This window comes from Triturus cristatus, chromosome 8 (assembly GCF_964204655.1).
Source record: "Triturus cristatus chromosome 8, aTriCri1.1, whole genome shotgun sequence".
Lineage (NCBI taxonomy): Eukaryota > Metazoa > Chordata > Amphibia > Caudata > Salamandridae > Triturus > Triturus cristatus.
In genome coordinates, this window is record NC_140591.1 from 1,115,442,700 (window position 1) to 1,115,469,149 (window position 26,450).

Here is a 26,450-nt window from a genome sequence, read left to right on the forward strand (position 1 = left end):
TCTGTGCTTTATTTAATGTTTTTATGTTTTTTTTAAAAACCATGATGATTTAAAACTTATATATTAAAACAGTAAATATTATACTTTTTTTAAAAGAAGGAATACTAGGATGTTTAAGAGACTTTCTTTTTTTATAGCAACATTTTCACATAGGCTACAGATTAAAAAAAATATTATTTCATGCATTAATTGAAATCTCAATAAAAATTATTTGATGGTTCCAAAATCTTGACTTTTGACATAGTTACAACAAGCACAATGATTTTTTTTCTGTAATAAAGTACATTTCCTTGTTGTCAATCATATGCACCAGGAAGAGTTAGTGACTTTGTAAGAATTACTCAAATTCTGCTTCATCCCTTAAGACCGAAGTGGTGAGTGTTGCATGCACAGTTCATTTTCATTATACCTGCCTGGTTTCATCAGCTTCACTGTGTTATAACAAATGCATCTACTGCCAGGTCATGTCAATACAAGCACTGGTAGGGAGGAGGAGCTCACATAAATGATTGCTTCTTGTTAGAAATGGGATCTCTGGTTGGCTAAGGCTTGCACCAAGCCAGGTAGAGACCACCACTCTAGTCAGGGCAAGGGAGTTACACGCCAAAGATAACCCCTGCTCACCCCCTTGGTAGCTTGGCACGAGCAGTCAGGCTTATCCCGGAGGCCATGTGTAAATCGTTTGCACACGCACACAGAAACAACATACCAGGCACACCACAAAAGGAACTCCACACAAGGTTATATCAAAAATAGCCTTTGTATTCTCATAACACATTAGAATAGTAATCACATAATATACATTGTGCCACCTGGCACTAGGTAATATCTACAAGGGATTATATACACCTGACAGGGCCAACTGGACAACTGTCAGTATCATCACAAAGTGAACTTAGTAAATGTAGGACATGTCATAAACGTACAACCAGTAATCACTGGTAACCACTATACTCAGCATCATCCTGTAACATAAACCATATTATGCACAGTATCATATTTAGGCGTGAATTACATTCTGCGCCAACCTTACCTGCATAAACACATTATGTAATCATCTCATAAGTCTAAACGCATTAGACCCTAACCTCCTAAGCATAACTCACATTAGGGGTAAAACTCACAGTAGGAAATAATCTCACCAGCATAATCACATTACGCACATAATCTCATCCCCAAACGCATTTAGAGGCATGAATTACAGTAGAGAATCACATTTCCTAACATCACATAAATCACAGACCCCTCTGGCCAACCGGCCTTCTCTAGGGCTCAAATGCCCTATGTCCTAAGTCAGGTCGGCTGCCAGTGCAGCAGAATCCAGAGTGCGCCATCGCACTGGGGCAAAGAAGTGCATCTCACTCCTATCTCTCAAAACCTGCCCCCAAAGTACTGTGGCCTAAACAGAGCAGCTGGCACTAAGTGCTGCGCAGCTGTGAATCAAAGGTGGGCACGGGCGCTCACTGTGGCCTCTAAACCAATGTGCCCAATCGTTGCAGCTACCTGCGCTGGTGCGGCACAGCTGTGACACTTTTCATAAAGGGAGTCCGGCACCTCTATGCCCTCTGGACCCCCATGTGACCCTAAAAACATGCCCCCATCGCTGGGGCGGCCCGCTCTCTTGTGGGACTGCCCATGCACCGACAATGTGCCTCGAAATGCCCCCAAACAATAAGTGAGCCTCGTTGGATTGTCCCGCTGCCAGACGGGGCCGCTCAGAATCTGACCATCAAGCCTGTGCCTCGATCGGCACCACCAAACGGAGAAGCCCCTACTCACCGGGGTCTCCATGTGGCTGGACTCTCGCTCTGCTCCCTCGCGATGGAGCCGCTTCTCCTCTCTGCGGGGCTTCCCTTTACTCTCGGGAGCCTCCTCTGGCATCGGCGGCCTGGGATGCCTCTCCTCTTCACCCGGGCCCCCTCCTGGGACCCGGGACTTCCATTCGGAGACAGCGAGGCTCTGGACACCTTCCGCATGTTCTCCGGTCGCCGGGGCTCCCTCGTGCTCAGAGGAGCCCGTGTTGCATCTGGCAGCATCCACACAGGCGGGGTGGGCTCCCATCTGCCTACAGCATCTCCCACTTCACCCGGGCCCCTCCTGGGATCCGGACTTCTTCTGGGCACGTCCCAGCACGGGGCGGGCTCCCGCCTGGGTCTTCCAGCCTCACTGCACTTCTGCTTCCTTCCTGCTAGGACCCGCCTACAACCAGGCGGGCCGTGGATCGTGGTGTCTTTTCTCTTTGTGGCGGCAATGAGGGGTTGGCTCCCTCAGAATTTAAAATATAAAGCGGGGTGGACACCCGCCTTAATAATGCAGGCATTAGCAAGGTGGGCACCCGCATATAAGATTCCAAAATGACAGGTCGGCACCCGCTCCTCCGCAGCTCGGGGGAATCCCTACACCAGCGATTCCCTCTCCCTCCTCATGCAGCGCTGCACTGCAAAAGCCGACATGCTCCTCCTAATTAGGAATATAGCGCTCACGAGGTGCTAGGAGCCACAGCTCCAGCAGCAAAAGGTCAGCAATATATAGCGCTCCCAGGGGGCACGATGCAACAAGAAGTCTTGAAGGATAAGAAAGAAGCAAAATGTCCCTGGGGAATAGCTGGGCTCAGGAAGTTCAGCACACAGGGTCCTCCAGCAGGGAGGTAAGCCCCCATGGCGGTTCCTCCTGGGCCCCAGCAGCACGCCCCCTCAGTCAGGAACAGCACACCAGAACAAGTGCTTCCTTTGTCTGTAGAGCAGGGCATGGGGGAACCAGATGCAACTGGTTCAGGGGGGATTTGGAGCACTTTGTTTTGCAAGCTCCTCTTCCCCTTTGTCAGGTGGGGGCTCGTCATCAGACACACCAGAGGAGGGCAGAGCCAGCATTAACTAGGACAGGCACCATCCTATTCAGAGTCAGGGGATTACTCCTCCCACTACTCCCAGCCCAGGTGTCCCATTCAGCCTAGCGCTTACTCACCCTGCCCCTCCTGGAGCCACACACACCTCTCAGCAACTGTCACTCACAAGCCAGACATGCAATTCACATCAGGCAGGCAGACACATAGTACACAGCAATGCCAACTTCTAAAAGTGGCATTTCCCACATAGTCACAATAAATCTGCGCACACCATTGCGCAGCATTTATTCTCACAAATTCATACATACTAAACTTGACCCGGCTGCTCCTCTCATACCAGGAATTACCATGGACACACTTATCCCCAATGCATTCCTATGGGAGGGCAGGCAAACTTCACCAAATGTGCACAGAGAGTGCACACACTTTACGCTGGACCACAGTGCTAAGCTGCCCAGAGGCCTAAAACCACCAACACCATGTCAGAACTTAAGGCAAAAATTTTAGGGGTGAACCTGCCATAAAGGCCAAGTCCAACACAACCCCCTTCCAGCCAAAACGCAGGGTAGACCAATCACTCCCTTGATGGGCTTCCCTGCTTTGGGCATATGTACAAGGACTGGGGAAAACTACCGATAAGTCTAGTTAGTGGCAGTTTTCTTACCGCTGTGTACCGCTGAAAACTATCGCCTTGTTAGCTACGTATGTACAAGACGTTGCTACATGGCAATAGCTTCAGGGATCAGTGGTGAAAACTGCCGCTAACATTAGTGTGATGTGATAGGAATTCCAGCGTTAGCGGGCGAAAACCAACGAAAAGGCCCATTAGCGCAAAAAAAAAACGTATGTTAGTCAGCCCAACGTGAGTTTTTTTGGCCTCTATTGGAAAAAATTGCCTATCAGTCGACCTTTAATAGAAAATAGGCACAAAAAAACAATGAAATCCAGAATGAAGCAGCCAGGGCCAAGTGCAGCACACATCAACAACCCCTTCAAGCCACCCAACATCCAGGATGAGATCCTGGATGCCACACTGGACCTGCGCCTGGATGACTCACTGGACCTGCATCTGGAACCTGGATGCCTTGTTGGGCCTGCGTCTGGAGCCTGAAGTGGGATGCGGAGGAGCTGTGTAGTCAATGAGCCATGGTGGTAGACATTGAGGTGCGGCGATCGCCCATACCTGGTGGTGAAAGTTGGCCAGTCGCATGGAGACACATTGCTGACCTGAGTGAGAAGACCACCTTGCGCCCCTTGGAGCTGTGAATGGTAGAGGTGCTCCTGCGCACCAATGTAGGGTGGTCTGCATTGCATACTATGATCCACCACTGCACAGGGGTGCACAGAGAGGATTACCAACAGTGGGCGGCACCTCTCTGCATCACAGGCCGGATGATGTTGCGCTGGACGGACGCTGTGGGCCCTGAGCTGCGCCAAACTTGTGTTACAGGAACGCTGCAAGTTCATGCCTAAGGGGGCCCTGCTGTATCAACTGCATCAGGAGGTTCACCAGCGGACTTGGCGGCAACAGCTGTACCCACACTTGTGAAATCCCACCTGACTGAGTCACAGATTTTGAGAGAGTTTAGCGGATTGCACCACAGTGTCAATGTGCAGGTAAGGAGTAGGTGGGACACGTAGCGGAGGAGGCCCAGGGTTCGAGCCGTCCAGACCTAGCATCTGTAGATGACGCACCCCAAGTGTCGGCTCATCCGCTATGGCGGAAGAGCGTCACCCCATAGCTTCCAAGCAGTGCAACAAGAGGAACAATCCTCACATGATGATAACTTCCTGATGTTATCGTGCCATGTTTCCTTTGCGAAAACAACATTTGATGGACAGGATGTAGAACAATGTCATACATTCACCCCAGTACAGAGATCTGGGCCTAAATCCATAGTTTTTTGCTCACTATGCCCTTCCAGTTTGAACCCAGCCATTCAGGGTGACATACCCTGAAACTGGTCCCAGGATGCTTGCTTCTGGTCCAGGGAGGACCTGGCCTGGCAGTTCGGTCTGGGTGACCCGAGCGCAGACCGATACATCAGGATTCCAGACGTATCTGTCATTATGGAGCGCTGTCCAGTAAATACAGCGCATCCGTGGTGTCGCAAGAAGGGGGTAGTGAAAAGTGTTGCAACGCAGTACGGTCCAGCAACAAAACCTGCTGAAATGAGGCCCCACGGGTTATCTCCATTTTTAATACCAGCTATTTTCTGGTCTTAAAAAACTGCCTCTAACTGGAGTTAGAGGCAGTTTTTTGGGTCCTCCAAACGTAAGGAATCCCCTTGTACATATCGCTAAGTGAGGTTAGCGACCGTTTTTGCACGGGAACGCCTCCCTTGCATGTTATTATCGCTAACAGAAGTGGCGATCTTTATAATGGACGTTTTCACCAGAAAACTTCGATAACAGAGGTTAGCGGCAGCTTGTACATAAGGCGATAAAAATCTCGCCGCAAAACCGTCGGAAAAGTGCCGATAATGTGGCGTTAGCTCGTTGTACATATGCCCCTGAGTGTCATTAGCTCCTACCTCCAAACTGCATGCATGAAAGACTGTATAATGGATGTACATCCAAGGAGGTAGTCAATTTATGGAATGAGAATTTTCTCAATAAATAACTGTCTGATAGAAAGAATAGTGGTGCTTTATTTTTCTGGTTTATACGTGGCACCAGGATTGGAAGAGTTCTTCTTTGGCACATCATCCTATCACCTGCTCATGAAGACGTCCTATCCCTATTTATATGTATGAACTTTTCAACTACCATCGACACTACAACATTCTTCTACATCACTCAGCAGCTGTGGATAGTCGCATGGCTGAGAGGTTCCTCTGTAACAGGGAGCAGAGCGATAACCTTAATATTTCAAAAGCTATCAATGGCTACAGCAGATTACCCAAAGGCTCTCACATATTTTTAAAGCGGTGTCAAAGGGTCTTTGTATGCTAGAGTAGTAGGAAGGGGGTAAATGTATTGAAATGAAAGTCTTCGAATCAGATATTAACCTCATGGAATCAAAACACCTTGTAAAAGCGGCTTACCATTTCCTTTAAGTCAAATGTCTTGGGGAACCACTCTGCACTCTCTAAATCTGTAAAGAAACTAAGAATTATTTTTGACTGCAGTTTGAGTAGGAAGTTCCATTTTAGTAGAGTTTTCAATAATTTCTCATTTTACATTTTAACAACTTCATAAGAATTTCATCAACATTCATCAACATTGAATGTGTCCTCTGATGTATTCTACTTTGGATTATGGCAATGGTTTTATGTTGATTACAGATTATTTCCTGGTCTACAAAAAGGGGACCCAATTTCCCTTTCCAAAAAATATGACAATGATTTATGTATCAGCCATTGCTTTGTTTAAAACCCTCTCCTTTACCTGTGGTATAAGATCTCTCGGTATGCAGACAGAACTGCAGCAGTCCATACAGGTAACAGCAGTGGGGCAGTGGGACCGTGTAGGGTGGGATTCCGAGGGAGGAAGCAGAGGGGAAAATAATTATTTATTTAATTTTCTCTCTGCATCGACCATCTGAATCCCCTCTTACACGGTCCCCCCGCCCAACCGCTGTTAACTGCACGGACTGCGGCTGAGACAGAATATCGAGATGGAAATGTCGACTCACACAAATATCGAATTGGAAATATTGTGACACAGAAATATCAACAGCAAGAATATTGTGGTCAAGAATCTCGACTTTAAGGTAATAATTATCGTTTTTAAAAATATTGAACTCATTAATAACGTTTGCAAAAATATAGTTGTTTAAAATATCGATTTTTTAATTAGTGTTATGTATTTTAGTATGTATTTTAAATGTATGTGATTTATTGCTTTTGTATAAGTTTTGTTTTTGTTTTTTAATGTATGTGTTACATTTTTAGTAGTTATCAATTTTATTTTAATACATTTTTGCGTTTTTTACTTCCGTAGGGGGTTGTGGGTAAGCCTGGGTAAAGCACTACACTATGCTCGCGTAGTTTGCGAAGTTTGCGCTACTTCGCACTACACAAATTGCAAGTAGCACAGTGTAAACACGCGTAGCGTAGTGCAGCGGTCATTTTTTGCTTGCTCGCGGTCCTCAACGTCAAGTTGGCGACCGCGAGCGAGCAAAAGGACATCCTGGCAAGACTTTTTCCTCGTTCGCGATCAGCATCATCAAGTTGCCGATCACGAACGTGGAAAATAAACCTCCCGGGTAGCTTCTCATAGCGGGGAGGTCAGGTTTCTCGTTGCGAGTGGTCACGTATGCTCGCGACCGCACGCGATGAGAAACTACCAGTCCGCGTTGAGAAAGCTGCCGCTCGAGTAGAAATCTACTCGAGCGGCAGAAAACGACCGCTTGCACTGTGCAAGATGCAGTTTGCACTGATTGCACAGTGCGGAAAAGCATCCGGCACTGTGCAATCAGTACGAACAGCATCTTGCACAGTGCACTACACAGTTTGCGAAGCTACGGGTAGCTCGCGTAGTGCGAAGAGCACTTCGCGTAGCTACGCGTAGCGCTACTTCGCAAACTATGCCCAGGGTTAGTTGTGGGTTTATTGGGGAATAGGGTGAGAAGTAATTTAATTATAATAAAGTAATGATTATTTTCTGCTTAGTAATATTTATTTAATTTAGATTTGATTGTGTTAATTGTAGGAAGTAAATAATTATTCATTAATTATTTGTTAATTAATATTAATTAATTAATTGGTAATTAATTATGGTAATTGCGTTATTTTCTTAGGAGCGGATTGTGGGGTTTATAGGGGTAAAGGGTGGGAAGTAATTTAATTACCATACATTAATGATTTTTTTTAAATGTATTAATATTTATTTAACTTAGATTTTATAGTGCTAATTGTAGGAACAACTTTATTATTAAGTAATTATTAATTAGTTGTTAATTATTAATTAATTAATTGGTAATTCATTATGTTAATTGTGTCATTTTTTTAGGAGCGGGTTGTGGGGTTTATAGGGGTAAAGGGTGGGAAGTAATTTATTTTTAATTAATTAATCATTATTTCTTAATTAATACTAATTAATTACAATTTAAATATGCCAATTGTGTAATTAATTTTAGGTGTCAGATGTGGGGTTTATAGTGGTAAAGGGTGGGAAGTAATTTATTTTTTAATAATTATTAAGTAGTAATTAAATGAGATTAATTTATTTTAAAATTAATGATTAGAATTGTGTAATTATTTTTAGGTGTGGGTTGTGAGGTTTACAGGGGTAGAGAGAGGAAGGTAAGTTATGTTTAATTAATTAATAATTAGTTGATCATTAATATTAATTCATCAATTGATAATTCATTAGGGTAATTGTTTATTTTTTTGTGTCTGAGTTTTGGTTTTACAGGGGTAACGTTTGGGGAGAAAATACGTTTTTATCTGTTTTAAATAGCTTTTAATTAATAATAGTTCTTTAATTGATAGTTAATTATGTTAATTATAGGGTACAATTTTTAAAAATTTAGATGTGTGTTGTGAATTGTGCGGTGTTATAGGGTAGGAAATAAAAAAATATTACATTTATGTAATAATTATTGTTTTTGTTTATAAATAAAAATTGTTATTTGTAATTTATTTTAAAATGTATTTAATATAATATTTTTAGGTATTTGTCATATCCATTTATTTTTCTTCGTGCTGGTTATATTTTGTTTGTTTTTAATTTGAAAGTGACTGGAGTGGAAATATTAATGTTAACCCCTCTGCTATCCAACACTTCCCCTACTGTTGCACTCACTGGAGTGGAAATAGTAATGTTTACCCCCCCGCTATCCAACACATTTCCTACTGTTGCACTCACTGGAGTGGGAATAGTAATTTTAACCCCTCCGCTATCCAACTCTTTCCCTACTGTTGCACTCACTGGAGTGAGAATAGTAATTTTTACCCCTCCGCTATCCAACACTCTCCCTACTGTTGCACTAACCAGAGTGGGAAAAGTAATTTTTACGCCTCCGCTATCCAACACTTCCCTACTGTTGCACTCACTGGAGTACGAATAGTATTTTTTACCCCTCCGCCATCCAACACTTTCCCTACTGTTGCATTCACTGAAGTGGAAAATTTAAGTTTAAAGACTTTTAAATAGTATAATGTTTTAATTTATATTATAATGGTTTCTTATTAGATTGTATGTTATTGGTGTATGTGTATATATATATATATATATATTCACTGAAAAAAACATAGGTTACAGGTACGTTATAGTTAGGAATTCGCATTTAAAAAACCTTATAAATTCACTGAAAAAACCATAGGTTTCAGTGGCGTTCTAGTTAACTGGACTTTTCACTCATACAAAACCATTGAAATTCCCCCGTTATAGTTAGTTCAGCTAACTATAACTCGCGCGCCCGCAATGCACTGATGCCCCTGAAACCTATGGTTTTTTCAGTGAATTTCTAAGGTTTTTTAAATGCTAATTCCTAACTATAACGTGCCTGAAAGCTATGGCTTTTTCAGTGAATTTCGAAGGTTTTTTAAATGCTAATTTCTAACTATGCCTACAGAGATAGGACATGTGAAGAAAGAAGAAAAAACGCACAGAAAGAAAAAAAAGAAATGCAGAAAGAAGCAGCAGAAGTCCTCAAAGACGAAGAAAAGTGCAGGAAGAAGGATAACGTGCAGAAAGAACAAACAGAAGAGCAGAAAGAAGCCTTGTTGCAAAATCATCCTGTACCCTCAACTTTTTCAGACGGATACTGGTGGTAACTGAGTCTGACTAACCAGCCCTAGAGCCAGGGCTATGTTAAAAGACACTCAGAATACAGTAAAAACACCTACATACACTAGGGAAAACTATGCGTTGGGGTCCCCCTGTGATTAGCATGACCTCCTCTGTAAGCCGCTAGTATATAGGCAGGGGATTAAAACTACCTCTTAGCACACGTCACCTCAGGCCCCGTCCCCTCCCTTCCCCACTGTGTAAACATGCCCTGTGGCCGTTTTAAGTTGAGAGATTAAGTCCCCTTGAATCCTGAGGGTCCCTAGGGTCCAACTAGACCACTAGGTACCTCCAGTAAGCGCCACAGAGCTGCGTTGCAGAGAGATGTAAAAAGGGGCACGGCCTAGACCACCTCTCTGCAACGCAGCGCAGTGGCACTTACTGGAAGCCCCTGGTGGGCTAGTTGGCCCCCAGGGTCCCTCAGGATGGAAGGGGAATTATTCCCCAACTTAAAACGCGCCACAGGGCGTGTTTGCACACGTTAACTCAGGCTCCGCCCCCTCCCTTCACCACTCTGTAAACACGCCCTGTGGCCGTTTTTAGTTGGGAGATTAAGTTCATTTGAATCCTGAGGGTCCCTAGGGTCCAACTAGCCCACTAGGTACCTCCAGTAAGCGCCACAGAGCTGCGTTGCAGAGAGGTGTAAAAAGTGGCACGGCCTGGACCACCTCTCTGCAACGTAGCTCAGTGGCGCTTACTGGAAGCACCTGGTGGGCTAGTTAGCCCCCAGGGGCCCTCAGGATTGAAGGGGAATTATTTCCCCAACTTAAAACGCGCTATAGGGCGTGTTTGCACACGTCACCTCAGGCCCCGTCCCCTCCCTTCCCCATTGTGTAAACACGCCCTGTGGCCGTTTTTTAAGTTGGGAGATTAAGTCCCCTTGAATCCTGAGGGTCCCTAGGGGCAAAACAGCCCACTAGGTACATCCAGTAAGCGCCATTGCAGAGAGGTGTAAAAAGGGGCACGGCCTGCACCACCTCTCTGCAACGCAGAGCAGTGGCGCTTACTGGAAGCACCTGGTGGGCTAGTTGGCCCCCAGGGTCCCTCAGGATTGAAAGGGAATTATTTCCCCAACTTAAAACGCGCCACAGGGCGTGTTTGCACACGTCACCTCAGGCCCCGTCCCCTCCCTTCCACACTGTGTAAACGCGCCCTATGGTCGTTCTAAGTTTAGAGATTAAGTCCCCTTGAATCCTAAGGGTCCCTAGGGTCAAACTAGCCCACTAGGTACCTCCAGTAAGCGCCACAGAGCTGCGTTAATAAGGGGCATGGCCTCAGACCACCTGTCTGCAACGCAGCTCCCTGGTGCATACAGGAGATACCTGTTGGGCTAGTTGGCCCTCAGGGACCCTCAGTATTGAAGGGGAATTAATTCCCCCACTTACAACTGGCCAGGGGGTGCGTTTGCAGAGTGCTGCAAGGAGGGGGAGAGGCCTCCGGCGCGATGCCGGTCTTTTATTTATTTAATTTTTTTAAGAAGGATGGCTGTGTAGCCCCCTTCTTTTTCTAATTTATGCGCCCTTGGGACCCCATCCCCAGGGCCTGCAACCTAATTTTTTTTGTTGAAAAAAAAAATGTGGCCCTCCCAAGGCCTTAATCGGCCCCGGGGACCGCAATCCCCGGGTCATAGCCTTTTTTTTTTTAAATTCTTTAGGAGGGGGGCTGCGTTACCCCCTCCTCAGGCCACTTATGGCCCCGGGGACCCCATCCCCCGGGGCCGGCCTTTGTTTTTATTATATTTTTTTAAAATATATTTATAGAAACACCTAGGACATGCAGGACAAACCGTATGTACCTATCACCATCACGATTTGCGTGATATTCATTAAAAGGCGACTATGCATACAATGAATCCACCTGGAATGTATTTACACAGCTAGTGAAGCTCTGACGTGTCTGACGCCCTACCGTGCCTAATCCCGGTGCCCCCGCCGGTGGGTACTCTCCAAGTAGACACCCTTGTCGTTTATTTATACAAACATGGGTAGCTATTGACGGGCACATTTAATACACACGCACACCAAGCCATTCAAAGGGGATTCTCCAAAAATTTGACCAAACTATGCAAGAAACCCCCCTCACGGTTAATAAAACACACATCCACCGCCGGATGTGTAATACTTTTTATTTTACTATCTGGAAAGGAGACGAACCTCACTTGAGAGTCACAGCGTGCTCCTGGCTGAGCCCAATGCTGTGTTACACCCACCAGTGCCCGCCGAGTGCCACACACCTCTGTGTTGTATTCCACCAGCTAGTGCGTATGCCATGACACTCTCTAGCCCATGTGCACTGTAAAACCACCCCGTGAATATGTCATGCCACACTTGCCTTCGCACGGGTTATATTGCCCCATCTAACGTGCCTTCCTCGATGCCTATGTTATAACACACAGCGCTATGCCATACACATTACAATCTGGGATCCATATCTTTGTCACAATGCATATGCAACGTTACACTCCCCAGCACATATTTTATATTACAACTTTAGAGACTGGTTAGGTTACACAACACTGCCCTGTGCATATTACACTCCAAGGCGCATATCGCAAAGCACGCGATAGTGCCTGTGCTATCTCACGCTCTCCAATGAATCTGTCATTGCGCATAATGTATTGCATATTATATTTCACGCCCCGGTTCATCTTATATCACACTTTTTGGTGCATAGTTTATACCATATACTCTATCTAGTTTCATTTTCAATCGTGCTCTCAGGACTATGTTCTATATAACACTGCGTCCATCTACCCTTTTCACAGGCATTACATTTTGCGATGTGGGGTGGAGGGTCAGGGGGTGTTTCTGCCAAGTGAGCCCGGAGTCACAGTCACAAACGTCCTCTTCTTCCTGATAAAAGTGAGATTATGCTGCATACTTGTTCATATTTTAAGTAGTTCGGACAGACACACATTTTAAAAACAATAAAGTTCCTAATACCCACCTTCTCTGAACAGTTAGCTTGCTGCCCCATCCACCTCCTCCCTATCCTCTGTTGTCTGAATCCATGGACTAGCCTCCTCCCTCCTGCCATGCATGGTTTGACATGCTGCCACTGCCCTCCATTTAGCATGATGTACCAGTCCACTCCTCCTGCCCTCCATTGCCCAATTCTATGGCCCATCATTGACCTCCTGCTTAGCCTCTGTGCTTAGCTTGCTGCCCCTATTCTCCTTCCCCCTGCCCTCCGATGTCTTTGTGCATACCCCTGCTCCATCCTTTTTGTCCACCATGTTCCATGGACCTGCCACTCCTATCTACTCTGAGTGCTCTGTTGAGCTGCCACTCCCCTCCCACCTGCCTAGCATTGTCAGATGACTGTAACCTGTCCCTGCCACCTCCACCCTGCCTGTCCACATGCCATGCCCCTATCCCCTTCCTCCTGTCCTCCATGGTCCATTTTACTGCCACATCCTTCTGCCCTCCCTGGTCTGTTGTGCTGCAACTGCTCCTCCTGCCTTCCCCACACGGTCTGTTGTGAGGCCCCTTCCCCAGAACTCTCTTGTCTGTGCCCAGGTCCTGCCCCTCCCTTCTATCCTCCATGGTCCTTTGTGCATGCCCCTGCACCCTCCTTCTTGCCCATCATAGCCATTGTGCTGCCACTAACCCTCCCACTTGCCATGCATGGTCTTCTGTGCTGCCATGGCCCCTCCCACCTTCCCTGTGCGGCCAGCTAGCTGCCCCTGGCCCCCTCCCACCTTCCCTCCATGGTCTGTGTGTATGCCATCATAGTCTCACTGTTGCTCTCCATGGTGTGTCTTGTTTCTAGTGCCCATCCTGCCTGACCTCCATGGTCAACTTGCTGCTCCTGCCCTGCTCCCTTGCCCCCAGTCCCCTATTTCCATGTGCAGACCCCTATTCCCTCCCTCCTGGCTTGTCTGTTACATTGTAATGTCCCTGATCTGTCCCTCCTGCCCTTTATGGTCTGTTATGCTGCAGCTTTCTCTACTGTCTGTCCATTATGGTCAGCTAGCTACCATTGCCTCTTTCCCCTCTGTTCTCTGTTGTTCATGTGCATGGTCCTGTCCCCTCCCTATTGCTTTCTATGGATTGTTGGGCTGCACTTCCGTCCCGCATGCCCTGTGTGGTGTATTGTGCTGCTGCAGACCCTGATGCCTGCCCTGTAGGGTCAGTTTGGTGCACCTCTCCATGTCCCTCCTGTCCTCTGTTATCCGAGTCCATGTCCCTACCCCAATTCCTCCTGCCTACCATGATCCAATGTACCATACTTGCGATCATTTTGAACTTGGTAAGAGGGAGATTGTTAGAAATGGGATTTCTGGTTGGCTAGGGCTTGCGCTAAAGCCAGGCAGAAACCACCACTCTAATCAGGGCTGGGGAGTTATACGCCGATGATAACCCCTGCTCACCCCCTTGGTAGCTTAGCACGAGCAGTCAGGCTTATCCCGGAGGCAATGTGTAAAGCGTTTGCGCGCGCACACAGCAACAACACCCTAGGCCCACCACAAAAGAAACTCCACACAAGGTTATATATAAAAATAGCCTTTGTATTATACCAAAACACATTAGATAATATTCACACAATTTACACTGTGCCAACTGGCACTGGGCAGAATTTTACAAGGGACTATTTACACGGGACAGGGCCACATGGACCACTGTCAGAATCAGCACAAATCACCAATCGTACATGTAGAACATATACTCACTGTAGCACAAATTATCACTGTAGAGCACAACCAGTAACTACTGGCGCAATAATGACCTCAGCGTCATCACACTAGCATCAGGTATAAAACCTATCCTGTATCCATCACAGGGGCATAAACACATTATGCAATTTCTCATTAGTCTAACGCATTAGACCTAACCACCTAAGTATAACTACTCTAGGGGCGTACATCACACAGGGAAGTACAATCTCCCTAACACCAACCTAAACAGGTAAAACACCCTCCTAGGCAGAAATGACCACATTTAGGGCCTCATGTAGGTAAATAAAAATTACCGATTCTCAAATACCGAACCGTACCGAATCGGTATTTAAGAATCGGTAAGTTATATGTAGGTAAAAATTCGGTAATAATTACCGAATCGGTAACATTCGGTAATCAAGATTCGGAATTTACCGAATCGGTAAATACCGAGGTGGTATTTACCGAATCGGTAAATACCGAATCGGTATTTACCGAATCGGGAAAAAAAATCACATGACTGGATGAAACAGCCAATCCTGTGCAACCACACCCCACCCAACCAGGAAGTGGCCACACCCAGGCAGGTGCACACAATTAACAGACTCTGGAGAGGCTTGGAGTGCAGAGGAGAGGCAGGGAGCCAGTGCCTGTTTGTGCAGCAAAAAAACATCATGTCGACGCAGAGGACAGTGAGAGATGGAGGGGAAAGGAGGAGGAAGATGAAATTCAGCCCCAAGGAACTCCAGGTGCTGGTGGAGGAGGTGGTGAAGCAGCACCAGAAGCTGTTTGGGAGGCAGTCCCTGCAAGTGCCTGAGGCTGAAAAGCGCAATATTTGGCTGGCCATCCAGGCGCAGGTCAATGCTGTGGGAGTGACCACAGGGACATAGAGGTCCTCAAAAAGCGCTGGTATGACCTGAGGATTGTAACCAAGAGGAAGATGGGGGAAATCCAGAAGGAGGCCAGCCAGACTGGAGGTGGAACCAACAGGGCACCTGCCCTCACCGAACTTGAGGAGTTGGTGGGGGCCACAATCGAGAATGAGAGCGTCGTAGGCCTTGGGGATGCTGACAGCTCTGCCAGAGCCGCCACCCAACAAGGTAAGACGAATGCACAGCAATGCAGCCCTCCCCTATCCCACATCCCCCATTGTGAAATGAGTATCCCACTCCAGTCCATGTGTTAGTGCAGACAGGCAATGCATTCTGGGAGATGTAGTCAGGGAAACCCCAACCATGAAGTAAATGGCACAGGACAACAAGGCATGTTACACACATTAGCCAAAAGCAGGCAGAGGACAAATTTAGAGTGTAACATGATTTAATTGTGATGCTTGCTATGCTGCCCTTCAGGTACACTGAGCCGATGTTGCATTTCTGTCCACAGATGTGACATCGCGCAGGACAGGACATGCTGCAGAAGAGAGGGCACACCGGCCACACAGATCAGCTCTGGCCAGCACAAGTTCAGCCCAGGGAGCAGTGCCACAGGCAGCCACACCACTAACACAGGCAGCCTCGCCTCAACCAGAGCCAGCATCACCTCAACCAGAGCCAGCCTCACCTCAACCAGAGCCAGCATCACCTCACCCAGAGCCAGCATCGCCACTCATGTTTGAGTCACCGGCCACATCACCGCCTGCATGTGTGAGAATGAGGAGGCGTTCCGCCGCCAGGCTGCGAGCCTTAGACACCTCGTCTGACGACAGCAGGGGCCCTGATCAAATTACTATGCCCCAGGATGGGAGCCATGCCACTGTGCCCTACACCTCACAGGCAGAACAGACGGGTGCAAGAGGGCGCCGCAGGTCACGTGTCCAGAGTCCACCAGCAACCATTGACAGCCATGGTGTCTTCTCGGGGCTCGAGGGCCAAATGTTAAAACAACAGCGCCTGCAAACAAAGGCAGTCATGTCAGTCCAGAGACATATGCGGTGCATGAAATCTACATTAGTCAACATGGACAATAACATCAGCACAATGGCAGCGGGCATTCGGGACATGTCCCAGTCAATACAGCAGTTGTGCAGCAAATTAGATGCTGACATAGATGCACGGCACCGGGAACGGCAGAGGAGGGACACTAACACCAGGGCACTCAACCGTCTGGCAACTGCCACTTCTCTACTCTGCCGGCGCTCTGTGTCGATGCAGGAGGGCCTGACACACTGCTGCAGCGACGTGTCTCGGGGGATGGTGCAGGTGACAAGTGCACTAGAGGTGCTATTAACAAGTCAGGCGGCGACAACTGCTGCAGGGGATGCTGCGGAGAGCATCGACTCCGGCAGCAGGAGCAGCATCACACCCCCCGTCCCAGAAGCACGCAGGAGCAGCAGGCGGCTTGGGGTTGGCTGTAGTGAGGATGCTCAATCCGTGGCATCCCACACTGCAGCGCGTATGCGCAAACAATGATGCAGCCCTGCGTAGCCACTTCCCAATGGGTGACGTAACCCTGGACTTACTCCCTGTAAATATGCTATGTTGCCAGATTGGCTTGATCTTGTTTTCATGGCGTAGTGCCGCATTAAAACTACGTCATGACATACCACAACTGGCTGTGTCCCCTTACTTACTCAGAAATAGTTGCATGTGATCTCTGCCCGTCTCTCTCTCCCATCTATTGCAGTTGGCACTCCAGCTGCGTTGCCCTCTGGCTGGCCTGACTCTTCCTCGTTGTCCTCAAAATGTGTTAGTTCCACCTCTGTTCCTCTCTTCGTGGCAAGGTTGTGCAGCATTGCACAAGTGGCAATGATCTTGCAGCAGTTGATCGGTGTGTACTGGCGTGCGCCTCCGCTCTTGTGGAGGCAGCGGAACCTGCTTTTCAGTAGTCCAAACGTGCGCTCCACCACATTGCGTGTAGATTTATGTGCCACGTTATATCGTCTCTCACTCTGGGTTGATGGGTGTAGGTAGGGAGTGAGGATGAATGACCGGCAGGCATATGCACTGTCGCCTAGGTGAGTAAAAGGGAACCATCAGTCACATGCCTCTATACACTATGATTTGCAGGTTTCATGGGGCGTCACTGTTACTTACCTAGCAGGTATCCCTCTCCAAATTCTCCGGCAATCAGTCGTGTGTAGATCCCACTGTTCTGGAAGATGTAAGAGTCGTGGGTGCTCCCAGGAAACTTCGATACAATATCAGTGATGATGTTCCCTGCATCACAGATTACCTGCACATTGATGGAGTGGGTGGACTTTCTGTTCCTGTAGATGTGCTCAGTGTCAGCTGGTGGGCAGATTGGGATGTGTGCCATCAATACAGCCAATGACATGGGGGAACTGTGCCATGTGATAAAAGTCAGTTTTAGTTTTCTGCAGTTCAGCCTGTGTGTTTGGGAAGCTGATGTAGTGGTGCATTCTCTGCATCATGGCATCCAGGAACTTCCTGAAGAAACGGGACAGGCAACTCTGGGATACACCGCCCACCGCAGCTATCACCCCCTGGTAACTGCCAGATGCCAGTAGATGTAGGCTGCAGAGCACCTGCACATGTGGTGGTATGGCATGCGCCCTTCTTGTTGGCTGGTCCAGGAGTGGGTGCAGGTCCCTTATCAGGTCCATGATGGTGTGGGGGTGTAGCCTGTACCTTTCATGTATCTCTGCATCAGTCAGTTGGAAGAGTGTGATGCGCTGTCTGTAGATGCGTTCCACCCGTCTCCAAATCCTCAGACCTGCTGCCTGTAGACGTAGGCGCCTTGCAATGACATACAGAGCGGCCATGTTGTCCACGCTGTTGCATTTTGGGATTGCTTATATGCACTGTTGATTGTTACCACCTGCTTTCACTCAGTGTTAATTACCGACTCTTAATTACCGAATTTCATGGATTTCTTAATTACCGATTTTTCCGACATGTCATTTTCAGTTTTACCACTTCTTATTTACCACTTCATATTTACCGATTCATATTTACCACTTCATATTTACCGAATCGGTAAATATGTATTCGGTAAATATGAATCGGTATTTTAGAATTCGGTAATTATGAATCGGTAATTACCGCTTCAAATTTACCAAAAACTTGTTTTTGGCCTCCTACATCTCACTTGTCTGAATACCGGTCGGTAATGGCATATTTACCGAAAATCGGCCGTTACCGACCGGTATTTGGCTACCTACATGAGGCCCCAAGAGGTATAAAACACAGGGTGCGCAAAACATACTACACACAGTACATTTCCTAACACCCAATCACATTAGCATGAATCACAACAACACCTCAATCACATTAGGGTCCAGGTCGCACCAGAACCTAAACGTAGCAGCTGCCCACTACTTGCTGGGCAGCTGGGGACAAGAACAGGGCCTAAACGCTGCAGCTGGCACTAAGTGCTGCGCAGCTGGGAAGGCAAATAGGCATGGGCTCTCAAGGGCCCCTGAACAGTGTCCAAGACGTTGGAGCCACCTCGGCTCTAAAACAACATGTCCCCCTGGAGCACACTGGCTCCTGAAATCATCCTGCCAACACGCTGGAGCCCCCTTGGGCTCTGTAAACATACACGTGCCCTTCGTTGGAGCCACGCAGGCTCAGAAAGTAAATAATGCCCCAAGCACTGTGGAGCGCACTGGCGCTCAGTAACATAACATTCCCACTGTGTGAGCCACTCGGGGCTCTTGAAGCAAATGTCCCCTCAAAGCGTAGGAGCCACACGGGGCACTTAAAGTAAACATGGCCGCGTTGGAGCCATCTGGGGCTCTTGCGATAAACATGCCCCCATAGCGTTGGAGCGGCCCGCTGCCATCCGGGGCCGCTCTAGAATTTACCCTGTGGTTTCGGCGGAGCCCCCCCCACCAGCCCCGTCACTCACCGGGCTGTTCTCTTCACCCGGTCCCTCTTCTGGGACCGGGACTTCCTGCACTAGCTGCAGGCCTCGCGCTTCTCACGGGGCTGCCTTCACCCGGGCCCCCTCCTGGGACCCGGGACTTAACTCGCTGCAACTTGCGGAGGCGGGGTAGGCTCCCGCCCTCCGTAAAGGACGCACTCCACCATGCTTCACCCGGTCCCCCATCTCGGGACCGGGACTCTCAAGATGGAGCCCTCGCAGCTCCTATGAGGACTCCTCCTCCGGAGCCCGCAACTCTCGCGCCGCTTCCGCCCCAGCCGCTGGCCCCGCCCACGTCACAGGCAGACTTGCCTGACTTCCGGGCGGCCGCGGCTGGGCAGCGGCGGCGATTTCTCGAGGGGTAGGCTCCCTCGAGGAGAAAAATAAATGTAGAAGCGGGGTGGGCACCCGCATTGGACTCCCATAAGCGGGGTGGGCACCCGCATGAATCATGAGACAAACCCGAAGACGCAGGGTGGGCACCTGCGCACCCAAAGCAACCAAATAAGCGGGGTGGGCACCCGCAAGGCACACATCATGGGGGAATCCCTACGCTGGGGATTCCCTCTCTCTCACTCTCAGCAGCGGGACGCTGCACAGCCCCAGCTCCTCTCTCTGGGGGAAATTAGAATAAAGCGCTCTCCAGGCGCTATGTTGAGGACCAGCACAAAGTCATTGATAGATCCAGGAACAGAAACAAAAGGTCCCACAAAGTCCATCAGGCATCCAGGGGCTGGGCAGGGCCCAGGGAGGCAAGCCTTCCCCTGGGCCCCAGCAGCAGCACGCCCCTGGTTGTTTCAAGTTAAGCACAAGAACATTTTGTAAGGGGTCACAGCCCCTTTTGATACACATTTTTCTTTTGTGACACAGCACAGGGTGTAGGGCAGAACCAGTTACAACTGGTTCAGGAGCACTTGAGCACTTTGTTTTGCTCAGCCCCTCTCCCTATTCTCAGAACAGGCCAGGGTCATCAGTCGCACCACAGGGGGCGGAGCCAGCATTGTGTGGGGAAAGCCCAGCCCTATTCAGGTCCTAGGTGTACTCCTCCCACTCATCAACCTGCAGAGCTCTCCACCCACCACTGGGGCAGACCCACCCTGACTCCTGGAGCCAGGCACACCAGCCAATCACATGCCAGACAGTCACTGCACATTTATGCCAGTGTGTAGAAGTGGCGCTTCTATACTAGCTACAGTAACGCCACACACATCATTGCGCAGCATTCACACTCAGTGAGTTTTTTTACTATAACTATAACTCGCGCGACCGCCACTCTATCACAAGGATGATGTCATGAGTGATGTCATGAGTCATGAGTGATGTCACTGACCATGTCCTGAGTGATGTAATATGTGACGTCATCAGCAGTGCATTGCGGGCGTGCGAGTTATAGTTAGCTGAACTAACTATAACGGGTGAATTTCATTGGTTTTTTACGAGTGAAATATCCACCTAACTATAACATGTGTGAAACCTATGGTTTTTTAAGTGATATATATATATATATTATCTACTGGCGGTCGCCAGTAGATAGTTATAGATAGGACAGTGTTTCCATAGGAAATCTGAAAATTCTATTTTGAATAACTTTGGCACCGGTTGATGAATCCTCGCGAATTTTTCAAAATAGGTGGGGCGCTCCGCTCCGCTCCTACCCTGAAAGTCTCGGGGTGATTAGTCAAGCGGGGGCCGAGAAAAAAGGGGGTCCCAAAACGTGTTTTCCCCATGCATTTTTCCATAGGGACCTTTAGTCCAAGGTACAGCCCGAACGGCTGAACAGAATTATTTGAAATTTGGGAAAGATGGAGTCCTCAGGTCAGGGATGTGCCTTTTGAATATCTGGGGTCAATCTGTTCAGTAGTTCCTGAGAAAATGACATTTAAAAGTACATATATATCTGGGCGGAGCCTAACATCCCCAGCACGAGCTTGGCTCTAATTGGCTGCCAACACTTCAAACCAGGAAGTGTTGGCAGCCATCTTGTGCCTGGCATCGAGTGGAAATCAATGTAACTGCCACCAACAGCAGCAGTTCAGGTTAGTTTGCAAAGTAATATATATATATATTTATGTATATGTCCGTGTCTGTGGGTGCTTGTTCAGTTTGAGAAAAATAAAGCACCACCATACTCGTTTATTTTATGCATATGCAAATTAAGGAGATCCTTCACAAAACTATCGGCCGTGTGCAATTAGTTATCCGCGCACTTTCATGACAAGTCACCCTCAGTTAATGTGCGGAGCTGGTAAAAAGCACAAGGGTTTCTCTCTTCCTGGGCACATTTTCAGGGCAGATAGGCACAAAGAGGACCAGACACACGCACAGGTACACACACATACAGAAGCATGCACATTCGCGCAGAGTCCACAAACAGACACACACAGAAACACCGCTCTACACAAAGACTCGCTCACAGTCACGCGCACATAACCCCATATTCACATACACGCACACACGCTCGTCCATTCACATACTCATACACACACACACATTTCAGCTGAAAAAGGAATGCCAGTTGGAGAAATTGTATTTATCCATTAACAGCAAATGAATATTCGAGCTGTTTCCTACTGTATATTGACAGTAAACTTTTTCCGTTTGCGCTCCAAATCTTAGATTTGTTAGCTTCACATTGTTGTTGGCATTTATTTTCTGTGCACATAAATATATTTAGATCCAAAGCTGTGTGTCCGTGCAGGCAGGCGTACGTACCCCAAGAGTCCACAGTGGCACTCGGTGGGCTCACAGCTCGCATCCTGTCAGCCACTGAGCTTGAAAAAAAATTCTAATTGGACCAAACTATCAGCCAATCAGAGACAACATACACATTATTATCAATTGCTCAAAGCCAAGTTTATAAAAATGTCGGCGTTTACAACAACGAAACGAATGTTATGAAACAGCGTGTACCAGTTTCACCGACAGCACCGAAGCCAACGTATCCCGGTGGACTGTAAGCGGGTCTTGAATGCAGCAGAATTTAGCATTTTTGGATGTCTGTCCTAATCAAAGCAATGTAGAAATACTTTTTGTAAAATGTGTTAGCTTTTGATGAAGGTGGAGCATACTGTTAATAATTCGTTTCACTATCCGTTCAGTTAGCAGCCAAAACACTGCATTAATGATATTGGCATTTAAATATTCATATAACCGTTATTAAAAAAAAAATTCATGAAAGCGGAGCAAACTATTCCCGAATCTTTTTTCGGTTCTTTTGACCGTTGGCAACCAAAGAGCTGCATTCATGGCAATGGTATATAACTATTTACTATATAACCTCTGTTAAAAATGAAAATAAGTGTTATTATCTACTGGCGGTCGCCAGTAGATAGTTATAGTTAGGACCGTGTTTCCATAGGAAATCTGAAAATTCTATTTTGAATAACTTTGGCGCCGGTTGACAAATCCTCGCGAAATTTTCAAAACTAATGGGGCGCTCCGCTCAGCTCCTGCCCTGAAAGTCTCGGGGTGATTCGTCAAGCGGGGGCTGAGAAAAAAGAGGGGTCCCAAAACGCGTTTTCCCCATGCATTTTCCCATAGGACCTTTAGTCGAAGGTACAGCCCGAACGGCTGAACAGAATTACTTGAAATTTGGCAAAGAGGTAGTCCTCAGGTCAGGCATGTGCCTTTTGCATATATGGTGTCAATCTGTTCAGTAGTTCCTGAGAAAATTGCATTTAAACGCACATAAATATCTATAAGCGTGCACCGTGCGCGCACCATAACGTGCGCGAGCGTAATTCTGTTTGGTGGTTACATGTCAGTCAACATTCGAATCGGTCGAAATCAGGAAGTGTCGGCCACCATTTTGTGTGTTTTGTGTGTGACAGTAAAAAAGAAAGGTGGAGAACGTGAAAAGGGGGCAGGGTAGAGAGTTCCTGACCCCCTAGCCTTTGTCAGGGGGTTCCTGAAGGACCCCGAAGGGTGAAAAAAACATTTTTCGCGCGCACCGTGAAAAACCTTAAAAAAAAATAAAAATTTTTAAAGGAGCCATTCCATATTACAGGATACAGTCAATCTATAACTATATACTTAGGTAGCTTATTGTACAATAAATATATAAAAAATATAATAAAGCATACATAACTTAGCATTTAAAAAACCTTACAAATTCACTTAAAAAACCATAGGTTTCACACATGTTATAGTTAGCTGGACATTTCACTCGTAAAAACCATTGAAATTCACCCGTTATAGTTAGTTCAGATAACTATGACTCGCACGACTGCCACTCTATCACAAGGATGATGTCATCAGTGATGTCATGAGTGATGCCACTGACTATGCCATGAGTGATGTAATATGTGACGTCATCAGTAGTGGATTACGGGCGCGCGAGTTATAGTTATCTGAACTAACTATAACGGGTGAATTTCAATGTTTTTTTACGAGTGAAATGTCCAGCTAACTATAACATGTGTGAAACCTATGGTTTTTTAAGTGAATATATATATATATATATATATATATATATATATATATATATATATATATATATATATTCAACAATCCAGTTCAAGCTGTTTTATGAAGAGGCGCTGACTCCGTGGGAAATTCGTCAAAGAAAAATATTTATTTACAGCAAAATGGCCAAACGCGTTTCGACGGACTCGCCGCCTTGGTCACTGAACACAGGTACAGCACAATTACCACATTATTTAAATCCTTTGTTGCCATAGTTACCCAACCTTTTGGTGATAGACATAGAAAAATTTTTTTCATTATGTCAACAAGAAAAGAAAAAAATAATAAAATTTATTTTACACAAATCAAATACGAGTGTAATACTCATACATTAGAACTTGCATGTAGTCGACTACAAAGTATACAACTATGTTAAATAATTTTGACCCCAGTGGGTAGTGATAACATGTGACTCTATTATTCGATCTTTTAACATTGGTTGGGAGACAACAAAAAGAAAGAAAGAAACGAATATCTGCATGCCTAAGGTGCTACCTGTGTGGGTGGAGTGGATTAGGATAAACAGAGAGGAAATAGAACCCATAATTTTCTAAATTAACTTGATTTAAAGTACAATACTTATTGCAGATGTACACTTAAAGCTTCGTCAGCGTTCAATCCTGTAGGGATTTTGCTGTCTAGTAACATGATGTATCTAGATTCCAATTTACGTAGAGACAACAATCTATTCCCTCCCCTGTTGTTCTTAGGGATGTTGTCTATTACAAAGAATGTTAGGTGTTCACTTCTGCCATTGTGTATGGTGTTTATGTGTCGGGCCACCGGATAAGTTGGATCATCCTTGTTAATGGCACGAAGATGCTGCAATATTCTTACGTGTACTTGGTGAATGGTACTACCAACGTAGAACTTATTGCAAGTACACCTTAAGACATAAACCGCAAAATCGGTTTTACAAGTGTAGTAGCTGCGGATTTCAAACGGAGTGTTCCTGAATGGTAGTGTAAGGCTACGGGTGTTACTCCCATACTTGCATGCCTTACATTTTGCGCACTTGAAAAATCCTTTTTGCGGTTTCAGCCATTCAGTTTTGGCACTCGCTCTAGGGGAGTTACAGACAAGTTCTTGGCGCATAGATTTGGCCCGTCTAAATGTAATTTGCGGTGGTTTTTTACATAACTCGCCTATTACGGGATCATTCCGTACTGATGGCCAATGTCTGAGCAGTATTTTTCTTAGGTTGTTGTGATAGAGATTGTAACCAGTGATGAGTCTGGGGGGTGTCTTTTTATGATAATCTCCTGTCTCTTCTGACGTTTTCTTGTTGTCTGGTTTCAGTAGCTCTATTCTCTGAATTTTTGCACTTTTATTCTCTGCTTTAGTCAATATTGGTTCATTATATCCTCTATGACTAAGTCTGATAAAGAGTTCTTTCTTAGCTTGATTGAAAGAGGTGACAGAGCTGCAATTTCTTTTCATCCTCAAACATTCCCCATATGGAATGTTGTGAATAAGTTTATTCGGATGGAAACTACTAGCGTGTAGTATGGAATTCCCTGATGTTAATTTTCTAAATGTTTTTGTCTCTATCCTTTCATTCTTGTGGTATATTTCTAAATCTAGAAAATGAATCATCTCATTACTGGTAGTGCATGTGAATTTTAAGTTTAGATCATTTTGGTTTAAATCAATAGCAAATTTGATAGCAGATTCTTCAGTACCTTCCCACAAAATAAAAATATCATCTATGTATCTGGTATACAGTTTGATGTTGTTTGACATTTCTTGCGAATATTGATGCCTGAGTACCTGCTCCTCCCACCAGCCCATATGCAAATTAGCATAACTGGGGGCGAAGCAGGTACCCATGGCTGTACCTTGGATCTGTTTATAATACAACCTATCAAACAGAAAGAGATTATTGTTCAAACACCATTGTGTCATGTCCAATAACATGGCTGTGTGTTGGTAAAGTTCCATTTCTCTTTTGCTTAGAAAGAAAGCCATGGCGTTCAAACCGTCTTTGTGCCTGATACTCGTGTACAAGCTTTGTACATCCAACGTCAAAAACACATAGTTGTCACTCCATAGATGATTGTCAATTTTGTTCAAAAAGTCTCTAGTGTCTCCTATGTATGCTGGTAGACTCCGAACAAAGGGCTGAAGGAAGTGGTCAATGTACCTGCTCGTATTTTCAAATAGCCCTCCAATAGCTGAGATGATCGGTCTCCCAGGGGGACTCAGTGGATCTTTGTGAATTTTTGGAATGAGATATAATTCCGGTGTTACTGGGAAATCATTCTTTAAAAACTCCATCTCTTCCTTAGATAACAAACCCATTCTCTTCCAGTCGTATAGTGCTACATGAAATCTTTCTTTAACTCCTGTTGAGTATGTGGAGCTGATGCGACAGTAACAGTCTTGGTCCTGAAGTTGTTTCATTGCTTCTTGCTGATACATGTCTGTAGGCCACAGGACTATATTGCCACCTTTGTCCGACCATCTAACCATAATGTCATTCCTGGATTTGATCTTTTTCATTAGATTGTTGTATTCCAAAATATTTTTATTCAGACTTGTTCTGAACTGCTTGCTACTCATTGTGGCTAGTTCTTTCAGATCTTTAATCACATTTTCTGAAAAAATGTCTATGCCATCTCTGGGCATCATTGGTAGAAAGATTGATTTCGGTTTAAAGGGACTTTGCGTTTTTGAAAATATATTTATATTAGAACCTGTGGCTGCATCAGTAGGAGATATCTGACTCATCTCTTGATTCAATTCTTCTAGATGTTGAAGAAGAGGCATGTCTGCTACTGTTAAAATATTGGTAGCGGGCTCGGTGCTGTCCTTCGAGGGCATTAGTGTCTGATTCCTATTTACATTATAGAAATATTTGCACAATTTCAATTTCCTGATGTAATGAAATAGATCTATTCTCGTCTGAGTGTAATCAAA

The 26,450-nt window shown here is 46.1% G+C and overlaps 1 protein-coding gene across 6 annotated transcripts in view; it reads right to left on the reverse strand.

Moving 5' to 3' along the window:
• The window catches only part of LOC146805462 (protein-lysine methyltransferase METTL21E-like), a 421,842-nt gene that overhangs the window by 20,234 nt on the left and 375,158 nt on the right, over positions 1–26,450 (reverse strand). For 2 of the 6 annotated variants that reach the window (XM_085622698.1, XM_085622699.1), the window contains exon 5: positions 5,893–5,942. The exons of the other annotated variants lie outside the window; for them this stretch is intronic. In XM_085622698.1, coding sequence (XP_085478824.1) covers positions 5,893–5,942 — 50 coding nt within the window. The remainder of the gene's footprint in view (positions 1–5,892; positions 5,943–26,450) is intronic. 6 annotated transcript variants of the gene reach the window in all.